General features: G+C 46.4%; 1 protein-coding gene across 2 annotated transcripts in view; it reads right to left on the reverse strand.

The window, feature by feature from the left end:
- Positions 1-19,837, reverse strand: part of Thada (THADA armadillo repeat containing) — a 300,312-nt gene that overhangs the window by 62,562 nt on the left and 217,913 nt on the right. For both annotated transcript variants that reach the window (XM_052746438.1, XM_052746439.1), the window contains exon 31: positions 9,602-9,696. In XM_052746438.1, the coding sequence (XP_052602398.1) occupies positions 9,602-9,696 (95 nt within the window). The remainder of the gene's footprint in view (positions 1-9,601; positions 9,697-19,837) is intronic.

Genomic DNA, 19,837 nt, shown 5'->3' on the forward strand with positions numbered 1-19,837 from the left:
CAATGAGCAACAGGCAAGATGACATGTCATCAAGAAGGAGAGCCGAATCTCAGCAGTGAGTGCCACTCCCCTCATAGCGGGGCGACCGCAGTCAAGCAACAACAAGTACTGGAGTAAGTGGGAGAACTGGAAAGCTCAGGGGCTGCTGGCAGGACCGTCCCCTTGGAGATGTTCAGCGGTTCCTCAAGAAGCTGGTTACAGCCCACAACTGTACTCCCATGTGCAAGTTATTCGGAACTAAAACAATGCCCATGAATATTTATAGCAGACCAAATGTAGAAGCAAACCAAATGTCCATCGGTTGATAAATGACCAAAAAAGAAAAAAAAAGTGATTATCTCCACTATGGAATATTATTTAGCTATAAAAAAGAAAAGTGCAGCGCTAAGCCACAATATGGATGAAACCTGAAAACATTTAAGTAAAACAACCCAGACATAAAAGGCCACAAAGGTATGCTTTCCATTTATGCAAAATATCTAGAACAGACTTATTTATTTATTTGTTATGTATACAGTGCTCTGTCTGCATGTATGCCTGCAGGCCAGAAGAGGGCACCAGATCTCATTACAGATGGTTGTGAGCCACCATGTGGGTGCTGAGAATTGAACTCAGGACCTCTGGAAGAACAGCCAGTGCTCTTAACCCCTGAGCCATCTCTCCAGCCCTAGAACAAGACTAAAAAAAAAAAAAAATAACCTATGTGCACTGTAATTTAATAGACAGGGCCAACTAGTGTCTGATGACTGGGGATGAAGGGCTGGAGAGGGAGAGGCAGGAACATGTAAAAGGACAGAGTTCTGAGATCATCCTGCACAAGGGAACAGTTCTTTCTCTGGGGGAGGAGTGCAAGTCGGAAAGTTTCAGGACAGGGTTCTGTCACAGACACAGACACTCCATCCAAGTGTCACACTGTGACCAGTATTTAATTTGGATCACTGAAATGGCAGGGACAGTCTCCATCTTCTTACTAGACAACATGAAACTGCAGTTCTAAGAGTGGGCTCTGTCCACACTACTTACTTGAAGTCAACATGGCAAGCATCACTTTAACTTACTCATCCAATACCGCCCTGAGTAAGGGAGTTAGCTGCTATGTCAGAGTGCACTGTTCCCTGGGAAAAGCAACAGTTCAGACCAGAGTCCAGTCTGGAGAAAACCAACTAATCTACTGACGACAAAAACCTCAGCAATTTCCTTGAAATTTCATAGGTGCGCGCTCAGAAACCTGAAGTCCCCAGAGGCCTCTAAACCCTGTTCTGCACCCCCTCCCCTCGCACCCCAGCTGAGAGGCTCACACCAGCTGTGTCACATTAGACAGGTCTGCGCACAGTAGTACTAAAGGCATACAGCCAAGGGACAGTGCAAATCATGTTCAATTTGTTCAGATGGAATTGGTTACCTTTAACCTAATTAGACTGGATAACCAAAGCAGGTGTTCGTAGGTTGCCAATGTTTTTATTCTCTGTAACTGTTCAGCTGCATTTCCCAGTAACTCCATAGAGGAAGTTCTTAGGTCATAAAAATCATGGGCTGTATTTCTTCACATCATGCATAGAGTGTCAGTGTTCTGAGCAATCAAAACACAAGCACTGTTGAAGATACTGCACACACCTCACCATCTGGCTGTCCCAGCACTTAAGCTGGCTGAGGGGAGGGCTGGCAGCACCCAGTGTTGTTAAAGACCATTGCTGGACCCATACAGGCTTGTCTGTTGACCATTTTAAAGGTAGAGCTGTTGGTGTCTTTGGGAGATCATCAGTTGTGCCCTGTTCTTGTATAATATGGATGGCTGGTGACCACTCATTAGAATAATATCTTCTAATATTTCTCTCAGAAACATGTGCTAGTTTATGATTTGTTTCTGAGGTTGGAGGGATGTTAATCTGAGTATTCTATTGTTGCAACAGGTCTTGACCCCACAGGTTCATAGCTATGTTAGCCACATATGGTTTTAATTTTCCTCTCTGTCCTTCTGGACCTATATATTCGAGCCATCTTGCACTCTGTTTCACTTGAGATAATGTTCCAATTCCTAACAGTTGAACATTTACCTCCTGAAGAGGCCAAGTTGGATGCCAAAATTCTGGTGCAATTATGGTAACGTCAGCACCTGTGTGTACCAGACCAGACCACAAAACACCATTTATTCTTATTGTTAATTTTGGTCTTTGTTCATTTATAGAAGTTTGCCAAAAAACTTCTTTTCTTTTCTACAAACCTGAACTGTAATATGGAGTGCCCATGTCCTTATCTAACACCCATCTACAAAGCACACCGGTCAGCAGTTAGACTAGTTAGGATTTGGACTTCACTCTTGTGAGCTGGTCATTTTTAGGGCATCTAGAAGAAAAATAGTAACAATTATAAAGTAAGATTCCAACTGAAGGAGTGTTTATTGTACTTGGCAGAGTGATGAGATCTGACCTATAAATCCCAACGCACAAAGAAACCACAGAACAGTCTCCAGCAGCCGGCTACTGGGAAGTGTTGGTGTGGTGGCCCTAAGAATGTCCATTTTCAAAGGAAAAAGAGGGCAGGTCCTGCTCAGAGAGGCAGGTGCTCTCTTTCTAGTAACACATCTGAGTCTCAGCTACACTCTCAGATGATCCCACACTGTCTTAGGCAGGGAAGACACTGTAAAAACTGTGATTTAGAAGCTGTAGCAGAGAGAATGATGCCTGGGGCTGAATCCAGGAAGGGTGTTCCAGGGCTCCTGCAGAGGGGTGGAGAGCTCAGGCTCTGACACCTTTGGACACACATGAGTTCTCTCTACCTCAACACGGATATGTACAATGAAGGAACACCAGCACCTCCCCCATTCATGCACAAGGAATGCTGGGTACAGTGCTGGGCACAAGAGCTATTAAGCAGTCAACATAAGTTGGCCATTACTGTTAACCATGACAAGGGAGACGAAACTGAAAATAATGTTTTCTAAAATTGAGAGCAGAAGGCCTATATATCCCAGGGGCAGGGAAGCCGCCTCCAGAGACCCATGGACAAAGGAGTATGAAGCTGGGCCTGGGGACACAGGCCTGTAGTCCTCACTACTCAGGAAGCTGAAGTAGGAAGATGGAAAGTTCAAGGTCAGTCAGGCACCTTAGCAAGGTCCTGTCTGAAAATAGTGCGTACAGAGTGCTGAGGACACAGGTCAGTGGTAGAGTGCTGGCCTAGCAACTGCAAGGACCTGGTTTCAATCCCCAGCATCACCAAAGAGTGCAGGAAGGACATGTTCTTCTCTAGCTAAAACTGTGATGCCAGTTCTTCATTAACAAATGCCTTCAAGATTTCCTATTTCAATAGAATGAAATACATATGAATACAGATACCTTCACAAAATTAGTAAAATGGGGTTGGCTGGTAGGGCATGCAAGAGGCTGAGTTCAGTCCCAAGCCTGGCATAAAACCATGCTAGATTCAAGGTCATCCTTGGCTACATATTAACTTTGAGGCCAGTCTGCACTACATGAGACCCTGTCTCAAAAAGAACAGAAACAACAACAAAATTCATAAAATGTAGGTTAGGAAAGGAAACACACACACACATAGCATAAAATGGAGTCTAAACACATAAGTATGATGTTTATTTAAATATGTGATAAATATTCAACTCAATAGCTGTGAAAAAAATTTAAGGGGTGGATTTTACAGGCAAACAGAAAGTCTATCTGTCAGAGCCAAGGGGATAAATATTGTGGTAATGTGAATGCAATTGGCCCCCATAATCTCATAGGGAGTGGCACTATCAGGAGGTGTAGCTTTGTTGGAGTAGGTATGGCCTTGTTGAAGGAAGTGTGTCACCATGGGGGCGGGCTTTGAGGTTTCCAAGGCTCAGGATACAGCCTAGTGTCTCAGTTGACTTCCTGTCACCTACAAATTGTAGGACTCTCAGCAACTTCTCCATCACCATGTCTGCCTGCATGCTGCAATGCTCCCTGCCATGATGATAATGGACTGACCTCTGAAACTATAAGTGAACCACTCTAATTAAATGTTTTCCTTTATAAGAGTTGCTGTGGTCATGGTGTCTCTTGACAGCAATAGAAACCTTAACTAAAACAAATATTTAGCAAGTACCAGAGAATATTTTAGCAAATAAATATTTCAGTGGATATTTTCCGATCTGAAAAAAGGTAACTTAGGTTGGATTTAAGATTAGCTTTAAAGTTCTGTCTTTGCATACCTTAGCACAGGTCTATAACCCAGCCCCTCTGTCTTTGCATACCCTTGCACAGGCTTTTAATCCATTCCCTCCTTCTTTGCACACCCTTGTACAGGCCTATAACCCAGCCCCTCTGTCTTTGTACACCCTTGCACAGGCCTGTAACCCAGCCCTTCCTTGGGCCTGGAGAGTTTTGCTTTCTCTCAGCTGCAGCTGAAACTAATTTTTCTTCCTGCAGGAGAATGATGCATGTATGCTAATAAAGACAGAAAAGGGAAAAAGAGTACAGGGGACAGAGTGTCCATGTGGGTTTAAATCACTTTAAAACTCCAAACATAATCCCAGGTTTGGACTTTTAAAATGCAGTTAGTGGGTGAGGAAACCTTGAAAGATTTAGAAGCATTGTGATAAAAGTTTGAAGCACACAAAACATGTCACTATTACAGGCTTTTCTAATGACCCTCTCTGCCTCCTCCTTCTAGGTTTTTTTCTCATTGTGTCCCCAGCCCTTCACTGTGGTTCTAGGATATTTCAGAGATAGGAATGGCCTCTCAGTGCCACTTACAGGACAAAGTTTGAGACAGGTGGGCAGAGCCTTCTCTATCTAAAACCCAACCCAAAATCTCCCTGAAAACAGTGCTTTATTATTTTGGTAATTAGCCCCATTTATAAATACATTTATTAGGTAATTGATGCAGACAGGCAAGATGGTTCAGTGGGCAAAGGTGCTTGCTGACAAGCCTGATGACCTGAGTTCAGTCTCCAGAACCCACATGACAGAAGAGAACAACTTCTCCAAGTTGTGTGTGACTGTTCGCACACGGGGCACACACAAAATTGTAATGATACAGTCAAACGGCCCCTTGGATTTTGGCCTATGAGGCTCTCCGTGACTTCATATCTGCCTTGCCAGTTTCACTTTTAGTAATACTTGCTTAGCTTTGAACCCCAAACTTCAAATACCCTGATTCTTTGAAGATGGTGCAGACTCCCTCTCTGTTGGTACTACCCACCCTTCGTTCATCTCCCGAACCCCTGCTATTATCAAAATCTGACTGTGACCTCCCCTACAAAGCCCCCAACCCCAAAGAGAAACCAGCTCCCCGCGGTGCTTCTTAGCCCAAGGCACCATTCACACTAGCTCTGGATACCCGAGCTCAACATAAATCTGACGCTAGCATCTCTCACGAATACAAGTGAAAACAAACCACCACCACCACCACCACCACAGCCCTTTGTCCCCATCAGTCAAGTCGTCACAGACAGCTGTGACCTGACAGCCTGAGCTGGGAAGTGAGCAGTTCTCCTTCCCTAAACAGTAACCACTGGCAGGAGAACTGAGTGTGAGGGGGGAGCACAGCCATGCCAGGCAGCAGGGGATGATGGTGGTGGGCATAATGGAATCCACAGGAGCCAGCAAGTACTGAGTACTTGCTGTTACATGAAGCATATTCTCTGCACAAGGCTTACCATGTATAATGGCCTACTACTCTGAGACACAGACTCTTTGGGAAAAAAAAAATCACTTGATTATTTTGGTAACTACTTTACATTATTTATGGAGGGGATGAGGATGCGTGGTGCAGCACCTGTGTGGAGGCTAGAGGATATTGGGGAAGTTGGGGCTCCTTCCATCATGGCAGTTCTGGAATGGAATTCTGGTTGCCAGGCTGAGCCATCTTGCTGGTCTCACAGACTCTTTCATTATTCTCCCTTACAATTGAGAAAGAGTGTCTCAAAGAAATTAAGTATTGAGCTAAGGTCACAAAAAGAAAAAAAAGAAAGAAGGGAAGGAAGGAAGAGAAAAGGCAGAAATTGTATTCAAAATCAGGGATCAGGCCTCAGAGTCTATGTGGTGTAATGACTATGAGTTTTGTAAGATAATAATGCAGACACATATATACATAGTTATAATTATATATACATACTGAAACAACACATTTGAACCCAGGAAATTAATTCACATCAGATTGACACATTAAATTAAGCAAGACTGTACCTTTTGGGAGGAGGGCTTGAGACAGGGTCTGTGTAGCTCAAGCTGGCCTCATACTCATTGTGTAGCTGAGGATAACCTTGAACTCCTGATCCTCCTGCCTCTACCTCCCAAGAGGTAGGATTACAGAGTGGGCCACCACACCCAGCAAGACTGTATCCTGACAACCAATGGACTGTTTCATCCCTTTAAAAAACTGATGTGAACTGTATTTCAATCAATCATTAATCGACCCATTTCATGAGGGTCTGCCACAGTGCTAGCTAGTGACAAAGTGCCCAGGCCATCGTCCCTTGTCTCTGGGAGCTCACAAGAGGAACCTAGTATGATGATGTGACTTGGAATCACACAGATCTATACAGCCTAGTAAGGGACCACTCATTTGGTGGCAGATTTACCCAGTGCTCAGGTGCCGCTGTCAACCATTCATGAACCAAAGAGCAGACTTTACTACTGCAAGGTCACTGTTTTGAACTGGGAGAGCGCTGTCCATTCTAATAACTATCTTGCCTGAAATTTGGTTAATTCTAGAAACCCAGTTCTTCACAGGAGGGAAAATGCACTATTACTGCTATGTGGGCACATTCTATGAATACAGCATTCATATACACACACACACATATATACATACATATATATGTATAGATAGGTCATGTACACATATATCATGTATTTTGTGGCTTATGAGGTCAATTCCCAAAGGTCTGGACAAAACCAGTGCTGTCCAGATGATACGAACAAAGTGTGGAACTTAAAAATTTCTATTCTCTACTTTTCCCTTTTCACATCACTCCATCTGACAAAGTTAAGCACATGTATTCGGTGACAGCTTTGTTTTTCTTTCTTTTCTTCTTTTCCTATTTTAGTAGTAATTTTTTTTTTTTTTAAATTTTTTGAGACAAGGTCTCACTATATTCAGCCTTGGCTGGCTTGGAACTTACTGTGTGGACCAGGCTGGCCTCCAGCCCACCGCCATTCTCCAGTTTTGGCTTCCCAGACACTGGATTACAGCTCTGAGCCATTGTACTTGGCTTAACAGTCGAATCTGCATTGTCCAGTGGTGCTGGGTTGAGCTCAGGGCCTTTGCACATGCCAGGCATATGATGTACACTGGCTGTGCCCTAGCTCCTCACAGTCTGAGTAAGTGGTGGAAAAAAACTCATGGAATTAATTTCAATCATACATTTAAAATTTTAATGTGATCAGTATAAAATTCGAGAAATTCTCTAGCTTTAATATTTGAACTCTATTTTAATTAATTAATTGTGTATGTGTGTGGGGGCATGAGTGTGCCATGGTGACAGAGGTTGATTCTCTCCTTCCACCACGTGGGTTCTGGGGATCAGTCTCAAGCTGTCAGAGCTGGCAGCAAGTGCCCTTACTCTCTGAGCCATTACCCAGTCCTGCTCATTTAAAGACAGTGTTGTGAAATATAGCCCAGGCTGGCCTTAAATTTGTAGTCCTCTTGCCTTAGCCTCCCCAATGCTGGAATTCTCTGAAATCTGTTAAACATTTTATACCCACAGAGCATCTCAGTTTGGAGCAGCTTCATAGTGAATGCTCAGTGTCACTTGGGGCTCGTTCCTGCCTCCCTGGGCAATGCAAGTATAATACATTTAGAGCTGCGGCTGTCACTAGAGAAAGAGGAGAACGCTCTGTTCCCGCCATACCTTACTCCACAAACAAAGGAGGCTAAGAGGAGCAATAATGCATGCAAGAGAAATACTGTTGAGTTACTGAAGTTACTGTGTGATTACTCTTAACTGGGGCAGATGTTGCAATTAATGCTAAGAGTTTAGAGGACAGAATTATTAAAAAGTCCCAAAGACATTTTCATGGAGTCCATAAACAAAGGAAGAGAAAGAAGGTGGGGAAGCAAAGGTACATTACAACATCCAAGGACTGACCCTTTCATACCAGACTAACCACAGTGCACATCTGGGTGATGCCCTTTGCCCCCACAATGCACTTTAAGGTAGCTTGAGTTTGAGAACAGGGTTCAATATGGACAGAGCTGGACCAACGATTTCCCACACACAGCTTTGCCACACTCTGGTGAAGAGGTTAGTGAGCAGGCCTTTTAGACACATCTGCAGTTACAGATATGGAATTTGGATGAGATATAGAAAGGCAAAAATCTAGGAGAGCCTGTTTGGTAGCATCAGGTTTACATTCTTTGTATAATCTCTGGGCCCCAGTTAACTCACAATCAATTAAAGTGGGTGAACACATAGGTTCCTCACAGCTAGAATGACAGGTATTTTATCGTACAGACATGGATGCTTTCAAGAATATAAGGGACAATATTCATAACTGCTGTGAGGAGAGCTACAAGCTGAGACTTTACCTTCTTTTTTTTTTTGAGACAGGATCTTATGTAGCCCAGGATAGTTTAGAACTCTAGCAGCTGAGTCTAGCCTTGAACTCCTGATCTTCCAGTCTCTACCTCTCCAGTGCTGGGATCATATGCCTGGTCAAACCAGGATGTGGTCCCCATAAGCCAATGTGACCCTCTACTACTGGATGTGGAGAGGATTCTGTGTTCTGATTATCTCTGCGTGGCCCCGGGGGCTTTGTGAGCTAATACACATCAATCTGGGTGAGGCAACTTCAGCCCCCCCTCCGCCCACAAAATGCTTTGAATTGGTTTCAGTTTGGGAGCAGAGGTCCATATGGACAGAGCTGGACTCTGACAGCGGGAACATATTTACTGAAGGCAACAAATCACAGACAGGCTAAATCCAACAGAGGGAAGGCCTGGCCTGCGTGTACTCAGAAGCTCCTTGGACAGGCCTAATCAATTAGGAGAAGCTTATTTTAACCAGTTGCAGGCTCATTATCCTGCATTCCACTCTGGATTGGTGAAAATCCATTTTAGTCTGTGGCCTGGAACTCATGTACTGCACTTCCCGAGGCCTCTTATATAAACATATCAAATTATTTTTATTTGGGATGTCCTTCTCTAATTCACTTTATGAATCATGATTAAAATAGAACAATTGTATGTGGGTCTACAATCAAACACACACATGGTCTAGAGACATGTATGAAGGCAGAGCCCGAGGGAGGAACTCTTACACAAACTGGTAGCGGGTGGATTGAGACCAGGAACTCAAATATCCACCAATAAATGAGCCACTCAGCTATCTCTACAGGATGAATAGGACGAACCATTTTCAGAGAAAATTATAAAATAGCAAAGGCCAAGGTCTTCAAAACACAGAGGGTATCTGAGTAGAGTTCAGTCTTCTCTGGATGGACAAATAGACCATATTTAAAGATGAAATTCCAAGCAAACAGGGCAGAGTTCCTTGAGATGCTTCTAGGAAGGAGCCACATGTATTGTTGGTCAGTCTTACACACTTAGCTACGGGCGAGTGTTCGGCAGAGCTGCCCAAAACTCTCACGTGCAAAGTTCTAAGGTAGGATGTGAGTCATACCTGGTTGCGTGCCTTCTGCAGGTCTGCTCAGGCAGTCAGTCAGCAGGAAGAGAATATCAATGTACACGGCTCTGGTCACCAAGCATGGATTTCGCCTACAAGAGTAAAGAGTAGACAGTAAACTGCCTGGGCCGTAGGGAAGAGAAACACAGGCATTCTCTACTAGGAATGTCACGAGGTTCAGGCAGCCATATCACACTAACAATGATGGACTATTGTGGGTAGGAAGAAAATGGGCCATTTGTAAAAGTGAGTCCAGGAGCCTGTGGCAGAGGCTGGCTGTCTCAGTCACTGTTCTATGGCTGTGAAGAGACACCACGGTCGAGGCAACTCTTATAAAAGAACACATTTAACGGGGGTTAACCAGAGGGCATTTTGAGACATGACTACAAATGTCGAAGGGATGTGTTTGGATCACAAAGAACTGGCATGTGCTGGGAAAGCAGAAGAGGCTCCTCCGATGGCTGCTCCTTCGTCCGGAGTCACTGTGAGCTGCCATGCTGCACAGTCGCAGCCTCCTGCCTCTGTTTTCTAGACACAGCCATAAAGACAAACATGGGAAACTGGTTTGCTCAAACTCAGTGAGTAATAAGCTTTTTATTTTTTTTTTTTTTGGTGGGGGGGTGGGTTTCGAGACAGGGTTTCTCTGTGTAGCTTTGCGCCTTTCCTGGAACTCACTCTGTAGCCCAGGCTGGCCTCAAACTCACAAAGATTCGCCTGGTTCTGCCTCCCGAGTGCTGGCATTAAAGGCGTGCGCCACCACCACTTGGCAGGTAACAGGCTTTTACAGTGAGACTTTTAGCTAAGTTAACATCCTTTCGTCGTCGTCATTGATAGGGGGTCATACAGCCCAGGCTGGCCTTGAACTTCTTATGTACCAGAGGATGACCTTGAACTCCTGATCCTGTTTCCACCTTCCGAAATGTCGAGATCATAGACCTGTGCCACTGTAACACCTGCTTTTTTTTTTTTTAAAGTCAAGGTTCAGTGTTCAGTATGTGGCCCAGGCTGGCCTAGAACTTGCAGTGATCCTCCTGCCTGAGCTTCCCAGTGCTGCATGCTGCAGCTAACATCCTTTTAAACATTTATAAATGAACAGAACCCCCTGCGTGTTCCCTAAGCAGACACTGCAGAGACATACCACTCTGGCTCCTCCGTGACTGTGAGGCTCTGGGCCAGCTTGCTGTAATCAAAATTATGGAGGTCCTTTCATATGCTGCCACTTTAGAGAGTCAGGGTCAGAACAGATCCCATGCTGGCTCTGAGGAACTCAGAGAGCGATTCTGGCCTGCAGCCCATCATTCACGGTTCCACCCTCCAGGAGAGCCACAGAACAGGCCATGTGTAGGAGGGACTGGGCTCTCTCTGTCAGACTTCTCAGTCAGGAAAATTCTTTTTCTCTTTCTTTCTCACTTGCTCTGACTTGGAGACAGTACATGTGAGTTCAGGGTGAGCCAGAGGTTTGTTCTCGGCCTGTCAAGCCTCTTTGATGATGGGACAGGAAACAAGCCACAGTGTTTTGGGGGGCTTGGGGATTTTTTTTCTACCTCCAAATGAAAAAATTCTGGCATGGGCATAGTCCAATGAAGATTTATACTATTTGAAAAAAGTCCAACTGGCAGGGTCTAAGAGATGGGTTCAAAACCAGCAGAGCAGTAGTGCTGGAAGGTGCAGGAAGATGGAGGCGAGCTTGGGGACTAAGTTTATGCAGAAGAAAGGGAATGAAGGGCTCTTTTGAGAACCTTGTCTTTCTTCTACTGCTCTCTAAAAAAATCATTTGTCTCTTGACAAACACCCACCCGAGAACCTGATGAGTATGTCTTTGCCTTGGGAAATTTCTGAACTCCATTAAACCTTCTGCCCTCTGTCCTGGAAGCTGGGGGTTGGGAGAGAAGGCAGGACATGTCCACAATGGCCCCAGTGTCTAGAGGATGGCAGGAGCTCTTGGGAAGCCTGTGATAAATTATTTACCTCTCTTGGCCCTTCCGGAATCCCAGAGGCTGCTGATCTGTTTTAACTGAGGCCTATTCATTCAGAAAACATTTACTCAGAAGTTACATGGAGCCAGGAATAGTGCCAGGGTCTGGAAACATGAGGACGACACAGTCACTGCCCTCAAGGAACTTAGAGTCCTGAATAGTGGTTTTCAAATTGCAGAGTATATAGGGTCCACTTCATCAGCTATGAAATAAACTAGCGGATGGTGGCCAGTGAAAGACAGGCTGGAAAGGAAAGAGGTAGGGAGAGAAAGGGAAAACAAACTCCAAGGTATCACAGTAGTTTCAGTACCTCGTTTGTTACCGGGTTTCTAGAAAGTTCTTGCCCAGAATGATTAATCTTATGTATCTTTTTTTTTCCTTCTTCCAGACAGGGTTTCTCTGTGTAGTTTTGGTACCTGTCCTGGAACTCATTCTGTAGACCAGGCTGGCCTCGAACTCAGAGATCCACCTGGCTCTGGCTCTGCCTGAGTCCTGGGATTAAAGGCGTGTGCCATAACTCCCAGCTAATCTTATATACCCTTAAATGAGATATAATTACTGAAATGCAATAATTTTAAGTAAAATATTGAATATTTTTCCTAACTTTTAAATTCCTTTTCTAGGGAACGATACAGCTTACACTGCACTGAAAGGATGGTATCAGTAAGACCATGGGTCTGTAGAAAGCTAGCATTCCTAACTCACATCTGCTAAGTCTTAAGGAAACTCCATTCAATTCCTCCCCGGTGTGTGTTTCTGAGACAGGATCTTACTGTGTAACTCTGGCTGGCCTGGAACCTGCTGCAGTCCTCCTGCTTCTGCCTCCCAGAACCAGCTGCAGGTTTTTGGAGGTGAGGGGACAAATTATTCACATCTTAATTAGCTATTATTTACAATTTCAAGCCACATTAGATTTCACAAGTTAGTGTGTCTAGTGTATCTGTGTGTATATGTGTACACAGATGCACATTTACCCATTGGCTACCTGTAAAAAGTTTTTTTTTTTTTTTGGTGTGGTATTTTTGTCTATTTAAAACAAAACACTTGAAATCTACTAGTTTAGTGGGAGAAATATAACCTGATATTAGCGTCTGATAGTACCATGAAAGACAGACCAACAGAGAAACGAAGGCTGCTAAGGAGACAGGCCTGTCTACCTGGTGGAGTCCGGGCAGCGGGCCATGGCCATGACCCCAGCAGAGGAAGCAGTGCATGGAAGGCTTGGGTACACAGCAGCTATAGAGATCGCGGTGTTGAGAAATAAGAGGAGAGAGGAACAGAAGGTGGTGGTACAGGATGGAGGAACAGGGGCCCCAGATCCAGAGCTCCAAAGCCCTAAAGGATTCGGGATCCTGTGGGCCCTCTCAGCTCAAATCACACCAGAGGGCTTGGTGACCACTCAGTACTGTGAACCCAGAGGGACTCTCTTGAAGAGACAATCCACTTTGGCTATGTAACAGCAAACTCTTCCAGAAGAACCCATGGTTATGTTCAGAGGGCTGGAAACAATTGTCCTGCTTCAAGCTCCTGGTGTTATTATGGTTTCTAAGTCAGGGAACCTGATCTGGACTTCAACTGAATCTGGGACTGGTCACTTCACTTCTCCAGGAACTACTCCCCACACTCTGGGTGGAGCCAAGGCTAACATCTTGAGCACTGTAGGGGCATCCAGAGGAGGGAGAGCAGAGGAGAAAAAGAGGACCAAGTTTTGACCTTACAGAGTATACGGTGTTCTTGTGGGGAGGGAGAAAAACGAAAGGCAATGAAAAGGAATGCCATGAAGGACTCGGGCTGGTTAGGAAAAAGGAGGAGGCTCTTGAGTCTTAGTTAGGGCTCATCAGTGTCTGGGTTCTTCAAATCGTGGCTCCAAAGGCGGCCAGAAGGAGGAGAACAAGCGTCTATGTGGAGCCAGCAGTGAGTAGACGCAGAACTGGCTACAGCGGACACACACGGGGCAGTGGGTGGCCAGTGAAGAGGGACAAGGGTCATTAGATCAGGGAAACAGCAAGGTGAGCAGGGCGGGTGCCAAGGAGAGGAGAGGAGGCCGGGGACGGCAGAGCAGGTACCATCTACAATGTTGTACACACTGCTAGGACTGGGCTCTGGGCCCTTGCTGGTTGTGTTGGACCCTTCATTTAAAATGCCCCTCAAAGCCTGTCCTCTAGGACATTTCCTGACCAGCCTCCCAGGAGATGCAGGCTGGCTTGACCAAGGCATTCTGCTGACAGTCCTTGGGTTTCCCAGAGGTCCCTCTGCAATCCCAGCAGCTCAGCACTGTCATGGAGGCTGGCCACAGAGCTATGTTTGCCGACAGAGCCCCTGTGGCTAGGACTTAGGAGGTCTTCCTTTGATGCAGCTACATGAAGCCATGTAAATGTGGAAGTGTAAATTAAATAAAGAGAAGCTCCTTCTCCCATTCTGATTTCCATTTTTACCACAGTCTGGCCAACTAATCAGCATATGGCATTCTTGGAGAAACAAATGGAGATTTGTTTAAGCCATGATGCCAAATGGTCATGAATTGCAGAATATGTAATTTTCAACAAGCTATTTCCCTCCACTGGACCAGCTAGGATTCAGATCTGCAGGCAAGCCAGCTGGCAGCAACACGTGGGGTTGGCAGGCTCCCCAGTCCCTGAGATTACCTTGCCTTCATGAGGGGGTGGTGCTGGTGGGCTGAGTGATTATGGCAGAGTAAAACCATCACCCCCCAAATGGAGAAACTGCCATGGAGCCCTCCTTCTCGGGCTCTCTCCCCAGTGCCCTGCTCTGGTGTGGACCAGCTTCCAGAGAATTTGGAGAAAGACTGTAAGTTGGACATGTCTGGAAAAGGAACAAAGGCCCCAGCCATGTGCTACCCCTTCATGGGCTCCTCTGGGGAAGAAGCTTTGCTCCTAAAAGAGAGGGTCCATGAGGGCTAAGGCCTTTACCCTTTGACCAGGATCTTGGTGAGGTATTCCATGAGGCCCACCCACAGTGGAAAGCACTGGGGTCCCCTGTCAGGGCAGGCCTGAAATCACAGCCTGCTCTCCTTCCCTCTAGTACCACTCAAGGGGAATCCTGCAGCCCCAGCCCACGACTTCCCCTGCTGCCTGAAGGAAGGCTCACCTGGACTTTCCAGTAGGCCCTTAGGGACTGCTGCACTCCCAGAGACTCTCGTGTTTTTCCATCTTTCTAGTAGGCATCTTTTTCTTATTAATGCACTACTATTCAAGCTGTGTGCAGGGAATGATGAAAAAGAGACCTTGTGTGGGGTTTGGGATTTGTTCAAAGCCTGGGAAAGTGTTTTAGAGTGTGTGTTTTATTCCTTTTATGAGAGATGCATGTTTCCCTCCCTCTGTGACTTGTTTAAAAGTAAAGTTTAATATGCTGCCAGAGAAATTGCTGGTTAATAACTTAATAAGCTATGAGCTGGGAATTATGGGAGAAAAGTAGTATCTAAGAAAACCTTTTTTTGTAGTTTGGGCTTGGGAGGCTACATAGCATTGATTATGCTATAGAATGCTAACAGAGTCTCTTTTATTCTTCCACTTTACTTTCCAGGAGCACGACAAGCATAAATATGCAAGGAGAATGGGAACTCCTGGATGCAGAGTGACAAGTCTGGACTTATCAAGGGAAGAATTGCTCGTAGCATGCTTGACAAACGATGATCATGTGAACTTGGCAAGGCATATGCTTGGACCTCAGTCCCAGCAATATGAGCAATAGAATAACAATATACTGCATTTTATGAAAGGGTTATCTTTAAAAATATTCTTATTCAATTTTATCTTCTTACTAAGAAACATAGACATTATTTTTCCATTTTTCAGAGTCAACAACACTGTTCATAGGGCTCAAGTGACCTCCTCAAGATCAGGGCAAAGCTAAGAATAGTGTCAAGGTTTTCCAGACAAACACACTGTATTTATGTGTCCCAAACACAACTCCTGAAGAGAGACAGTGTACCAAGCATAAAGGGCATGTTGGTGTGCGGCCCCACACACACGGCTACCTGATCATAGCATAAAGGGCATGTTGGTGTGCAGCCCCACACACACGGCTACCTGATCATAGCATAAAGGGCGTGTTGGTGTGCAGCCCCACACACACGGCTACCTGATCATAGCATAAAGGGCGTGTTGGTGTGCGGCCCCACACACACGGCTACCTGATCATAGCATAAAGGGCGTGTTGGTGTGCGGCCCCACACACATGGCTACCTGATCATAGCATAAAGGGCATGTTGGTGTGCAGCCCCACACACACGGCTACCTGATCATAGCATAAAGGGCGTGTTGGTGTGCAGCCCCCCCCACACAGCTACCTGATCATAGCATAAAGGGCGTGTTGGTGTGTGGCCCCACACACACAGCTACCTGATCATAGCATAAAGGGCGTGTTGGTGTGCGGCCCCACACACACAGCTACCTGATCATAGCATAAAGGGCGTGTTGGTGTGCGGCCCCACACACACGGCTACCTGATCATAGCATAAAGGGCGTGTTGGTGTGCGGCCCCACACACACGGCTACCTGATCATAGCATAAAGGGCGTGTTGGTGTGCGGCCCCACACACACGGCTACCTGATCATAGCATAAAGGGCGTGTTGGTGTGCGGCCCCACACACACGGCTACCTGATCATAGCATAAAGGGCGTGTTGGTGTGCGGCCCCACACACACGGCTACCTGATCATAGCATAAAGGGCGTGTTGGTGTGCGCCCCCCCCCCCCCCACGGCTACCTGAAGAGAGACAGTGTGCCAAGCATAAAGGGCATGTTGGTGTGCGGCCCCACACACACAGCTACCTGATCATAGCATAAAGGGCGTGTTGGTGTGCGGCCCCACACACATGGTGGCTACCTGATCATAGGTATCTCCCTCATGTGCTTTGGCTCTTTCACACTGCAAAAGCCGTTACTACCAGGTCTTCTCCAGCCTCTTCCATTTCCTACCCTAACTTTCTTTTTTCTTTTTTTCCTTTTGGAGACAATCTCACTGTGTAATCCTGGCTGGCCTGGAACTTGCTATGTAGATCAATCTGGCCTCAAACTCACAGAGATCTGTTTGCTCTGCCTCTCAAGGCCTGAGACCTCACAGGCTTATACTCCATCTTTAGAGCTTTCAACTCTGAAGACAGAAATGGAGCCTCTGGACGGCCCAGACCACACTAGTGGGCTTCAGGGACGCATGGCAGTGCTTCTCCTGACTTCAGCACAGCATGGTTTTTGCTTTTCAGGCTTGAGGCTTCCTGATAAAGTAGTGCCTTAAGAAGCAGGGCCTTCCCAGAAGACAGGGCTATGGGCTGAAAAGGGCTCTTAAGACTCAAAGAGGAATGAATCTCTAAGCCTGCACAGGAAGGTGTTTCCAGAGATGTGTAGGCCATTGTAATCACTGAAGAGGCCTGGGCACAACAGGTAGCTGAAGGCAAGAAGTAGAGAACAGTGAGGCAGTGGAGGGCCTCTCCCAGGCTGCCCCTCAGTCCACTCAGAGACCAGCCCCTTCCCGAAAGAGGGCTAAACCTGGGGCATACAGGGCAAATGTACCAGGGCTTAATCAGCTCAATGCTGGAGCAGAGAGGGGGCACAGTGCCAGAAAGCCTGTGGTCAGAGCTAACTGACTCCAGAGGTACTACCTCTAAAAGATCACTGCTACAGAACAGCTGGGTGACCAGGAGAATTATCTTCCTTACATGCCAGATTTTATACTCTGCTTGGTAGAGAAGAGGCAGCAGGCTGTGGCAGGAGGCCTCTCAGGAAGAGGTCTAGAACAGTGGCCTTTGATGGCAAAGTCGAGAGTGGCTCCACTGTGCAGGCTTGCAGGATCAGCAGCAGACTGCAAGAAGCAAAACAGAACTTGCTACACTCACTCCTAACTAGAACCGTAGTCTGGGGACCACACATGTCTGTTAGGAAGGCTGCCCACCTTCTTGTCAAGCATCTCCTCTGCAGTTTTGTTTTGATTTGTCACTGTTTTCAAACAGGGAGTTGGGGTACCTCACAGTCCCTTCTGGGCTTCCAATCGAAGCCATGCAGGTGGCCTCCAGGCCCCGCCCGAGCCTGAGCTATGTTTACCATCTCTCCTAGGCTAGCTTCAATGTCTCTGAGTTTCCACAAAGGCTTCTTTTTGAGGGAAGAATCTCACAAGATGAGACTGTCTTTACATTCCCTTTCCTAGTATAAGCTCCATGGTTCTGAGGACCAAGATAAAGCCATGCTATTCCCATTTCTAGTGACCCAGGTGACTGCAGGGCAGGCTGCTGCCAGGGAGCTTTTGGAACTTTGGATTTCAAGTGTGTCAGACAGAGGCCTAGCACCAGTGTCTGCCTGAGACCAGTGGTTGTATCTTAAGGTCCTGGACCAAGTGCAAATTCCTTTGGTGGCCGGTCTTTAAGGGCCACCACATCTGGTCTCTTGGCCAGCCCTGCACAGCGCCTCCTCTGGTTCTCTCCCCGCTGCTCACGAAAAGTGCTGCCACTGTGTCTCGCTGCAGCTTCTAGGCATGTTCTTCTCCATCTCCTCTGCCGTTTTCACGTCACACCCCTGTTCTAGCGACTTTCAGACAGCTGCCTCTCCTAGAAAGCCGACCCTGACTGTGCAAAGCCAGCTTTGGTTCTGAACTGCTGCTATCTGAGCTCCACGATCGGCTAACTGTTCGTATGGACAGTGGACTGCATTATAACTGGGCCATGACAGCCGAGGCCTACCGAGGCTCTATCCCACATGCCTACAGTGCTCACCACAATGCTGAGCACTGGACTGAGGCTCCTTGGTACACGGGCAGCAGACATTCTTAATTTACTCCACAAAGGCTAGTCTGTATCTATATACCCCCTCTCATTCTCCAATCAAAGAAAATTAGCCTGTCGAACAATTAAACCTCACCCAGCCTGTTCAGAAGTCTCTTTCCTCCTGGAACACTTCCTTGACCCCTGTACCTTCACAAGCTAGCGTTTATTTATCCTGTCTTAGCTCTACTATAACTCATTTTAGCCCTTAGTAAATTCTTACTTGCTTATGTTTAATCTATTCTTGTCTTAGGTTTTTTTTTTTTTTAAATTTTATGTGTATGGGTGCTTTGCCTATATGTATGTCCGTGACATGTATGCCTGGTGTCTATTAAAGGTCAGAAGAGGGCATCAGATCCCCTGGGGCTGGCATTACAGATAGTTGTTAGTTGCCAGGGAGGTGGTAGAAACCAAATCCAGGTCCTCTGCAAGAACAGCAAGTGGTCCTCCACTCACGGAGCCATCTCTCTGGCCCCCCACAAGAGGTCCTCCACTCACGGAGCCATCTCTCTGGCCCCCCACAAGAGGTCCTCCACTCACGGAGCCATCTCTCTGGCCCCCCACAAGAGGTCCTCCACTCACGGAGCCATCTCTCTGGCCCCCCACAAGAGGTCCTCCACTCACGGAGCCATCTCTCTGGCCCCCCACAAGAGGTCCTCCACTCACGGAGCCATCTCTCTGGCACCCCCCATTGTTTTTGATACAGGGACAGTATCTTCCACCTTATGCTTATGTTTTGGCTTTTGAAACAGGATCTCACTATGCAGCCTAGGCTAACTTTGAACCTGCAGCAATGCTCCTGCCCCAGCCTTCTGAGTGCTGGAATTACAAGGCCACACCACTGTGCCTTAGCACTATCATTCATTTTTATTCTCTAGCATGCTACTACGTTGTTCTGTGTTGTCTGTGAATTGGAATCGGCTTTAATTCACTGGAAATGGCTCAATGAAGGTGGTGGTTTATCCAAAAGACAGTATTATGTAAGACCATGACAGTGTTGTCCAAACCTTCTAACAGCAGCTCCCCCAGCCCCTCAGGGCCAACAGCTACAAATAGAGGAAGAGTTATTTCTGAGCCTTCTAGCCAGCTAATACTAACTCCAGGCTGGGGTTGTCGATTTCTGTATTTAAAAAGCAGGAGGCATCAGCAGTTGGGGATGGATGCCTAGTGTACCACTGTGTGAAAGGACTGTCTATTCTTCACTTTCCACTGCAACATGAAGAAGCTTTGATGCTACGCAATGTGCTTCAAGGCTCAGGTGAACACACTGATCACACAAGACTGCTTTTACCCTGACTAGCTTGCAGAAGCCGAGCTTTCAGCACAAAAACAAACACTTCCTCTGTCTTCACACTTTACCCCTCCAACAGCTTGCTCCTTCCTGCATTTGCAAAGGAAGTGTTTAATAAAGGAGATGTTTTGTACCTCGTCCCACAGGTTGGGTTGAAATGTAACTTCATGCTTCTCTCTGTTGTTTTCAAAATA

The sequence above is a fragment of the Peromyscus californicus genome, unplaced genomic scaffold (genome assembly GCF_007827085.1).
Source record: "Peromyscus californicus insignis strain IS unplaced genomic scaffold, ASM782708v3 Scaffold_1__1_contigs__length_55948999, whole genome shotgun sequence".
In the NCBI taxonomy this organism is placed as follows: Eukaryota; Metazoa; Chordata; class Mammalia; order Rodentia; family Cricetidae; genus Peromyscus; species Peromyscus californicus.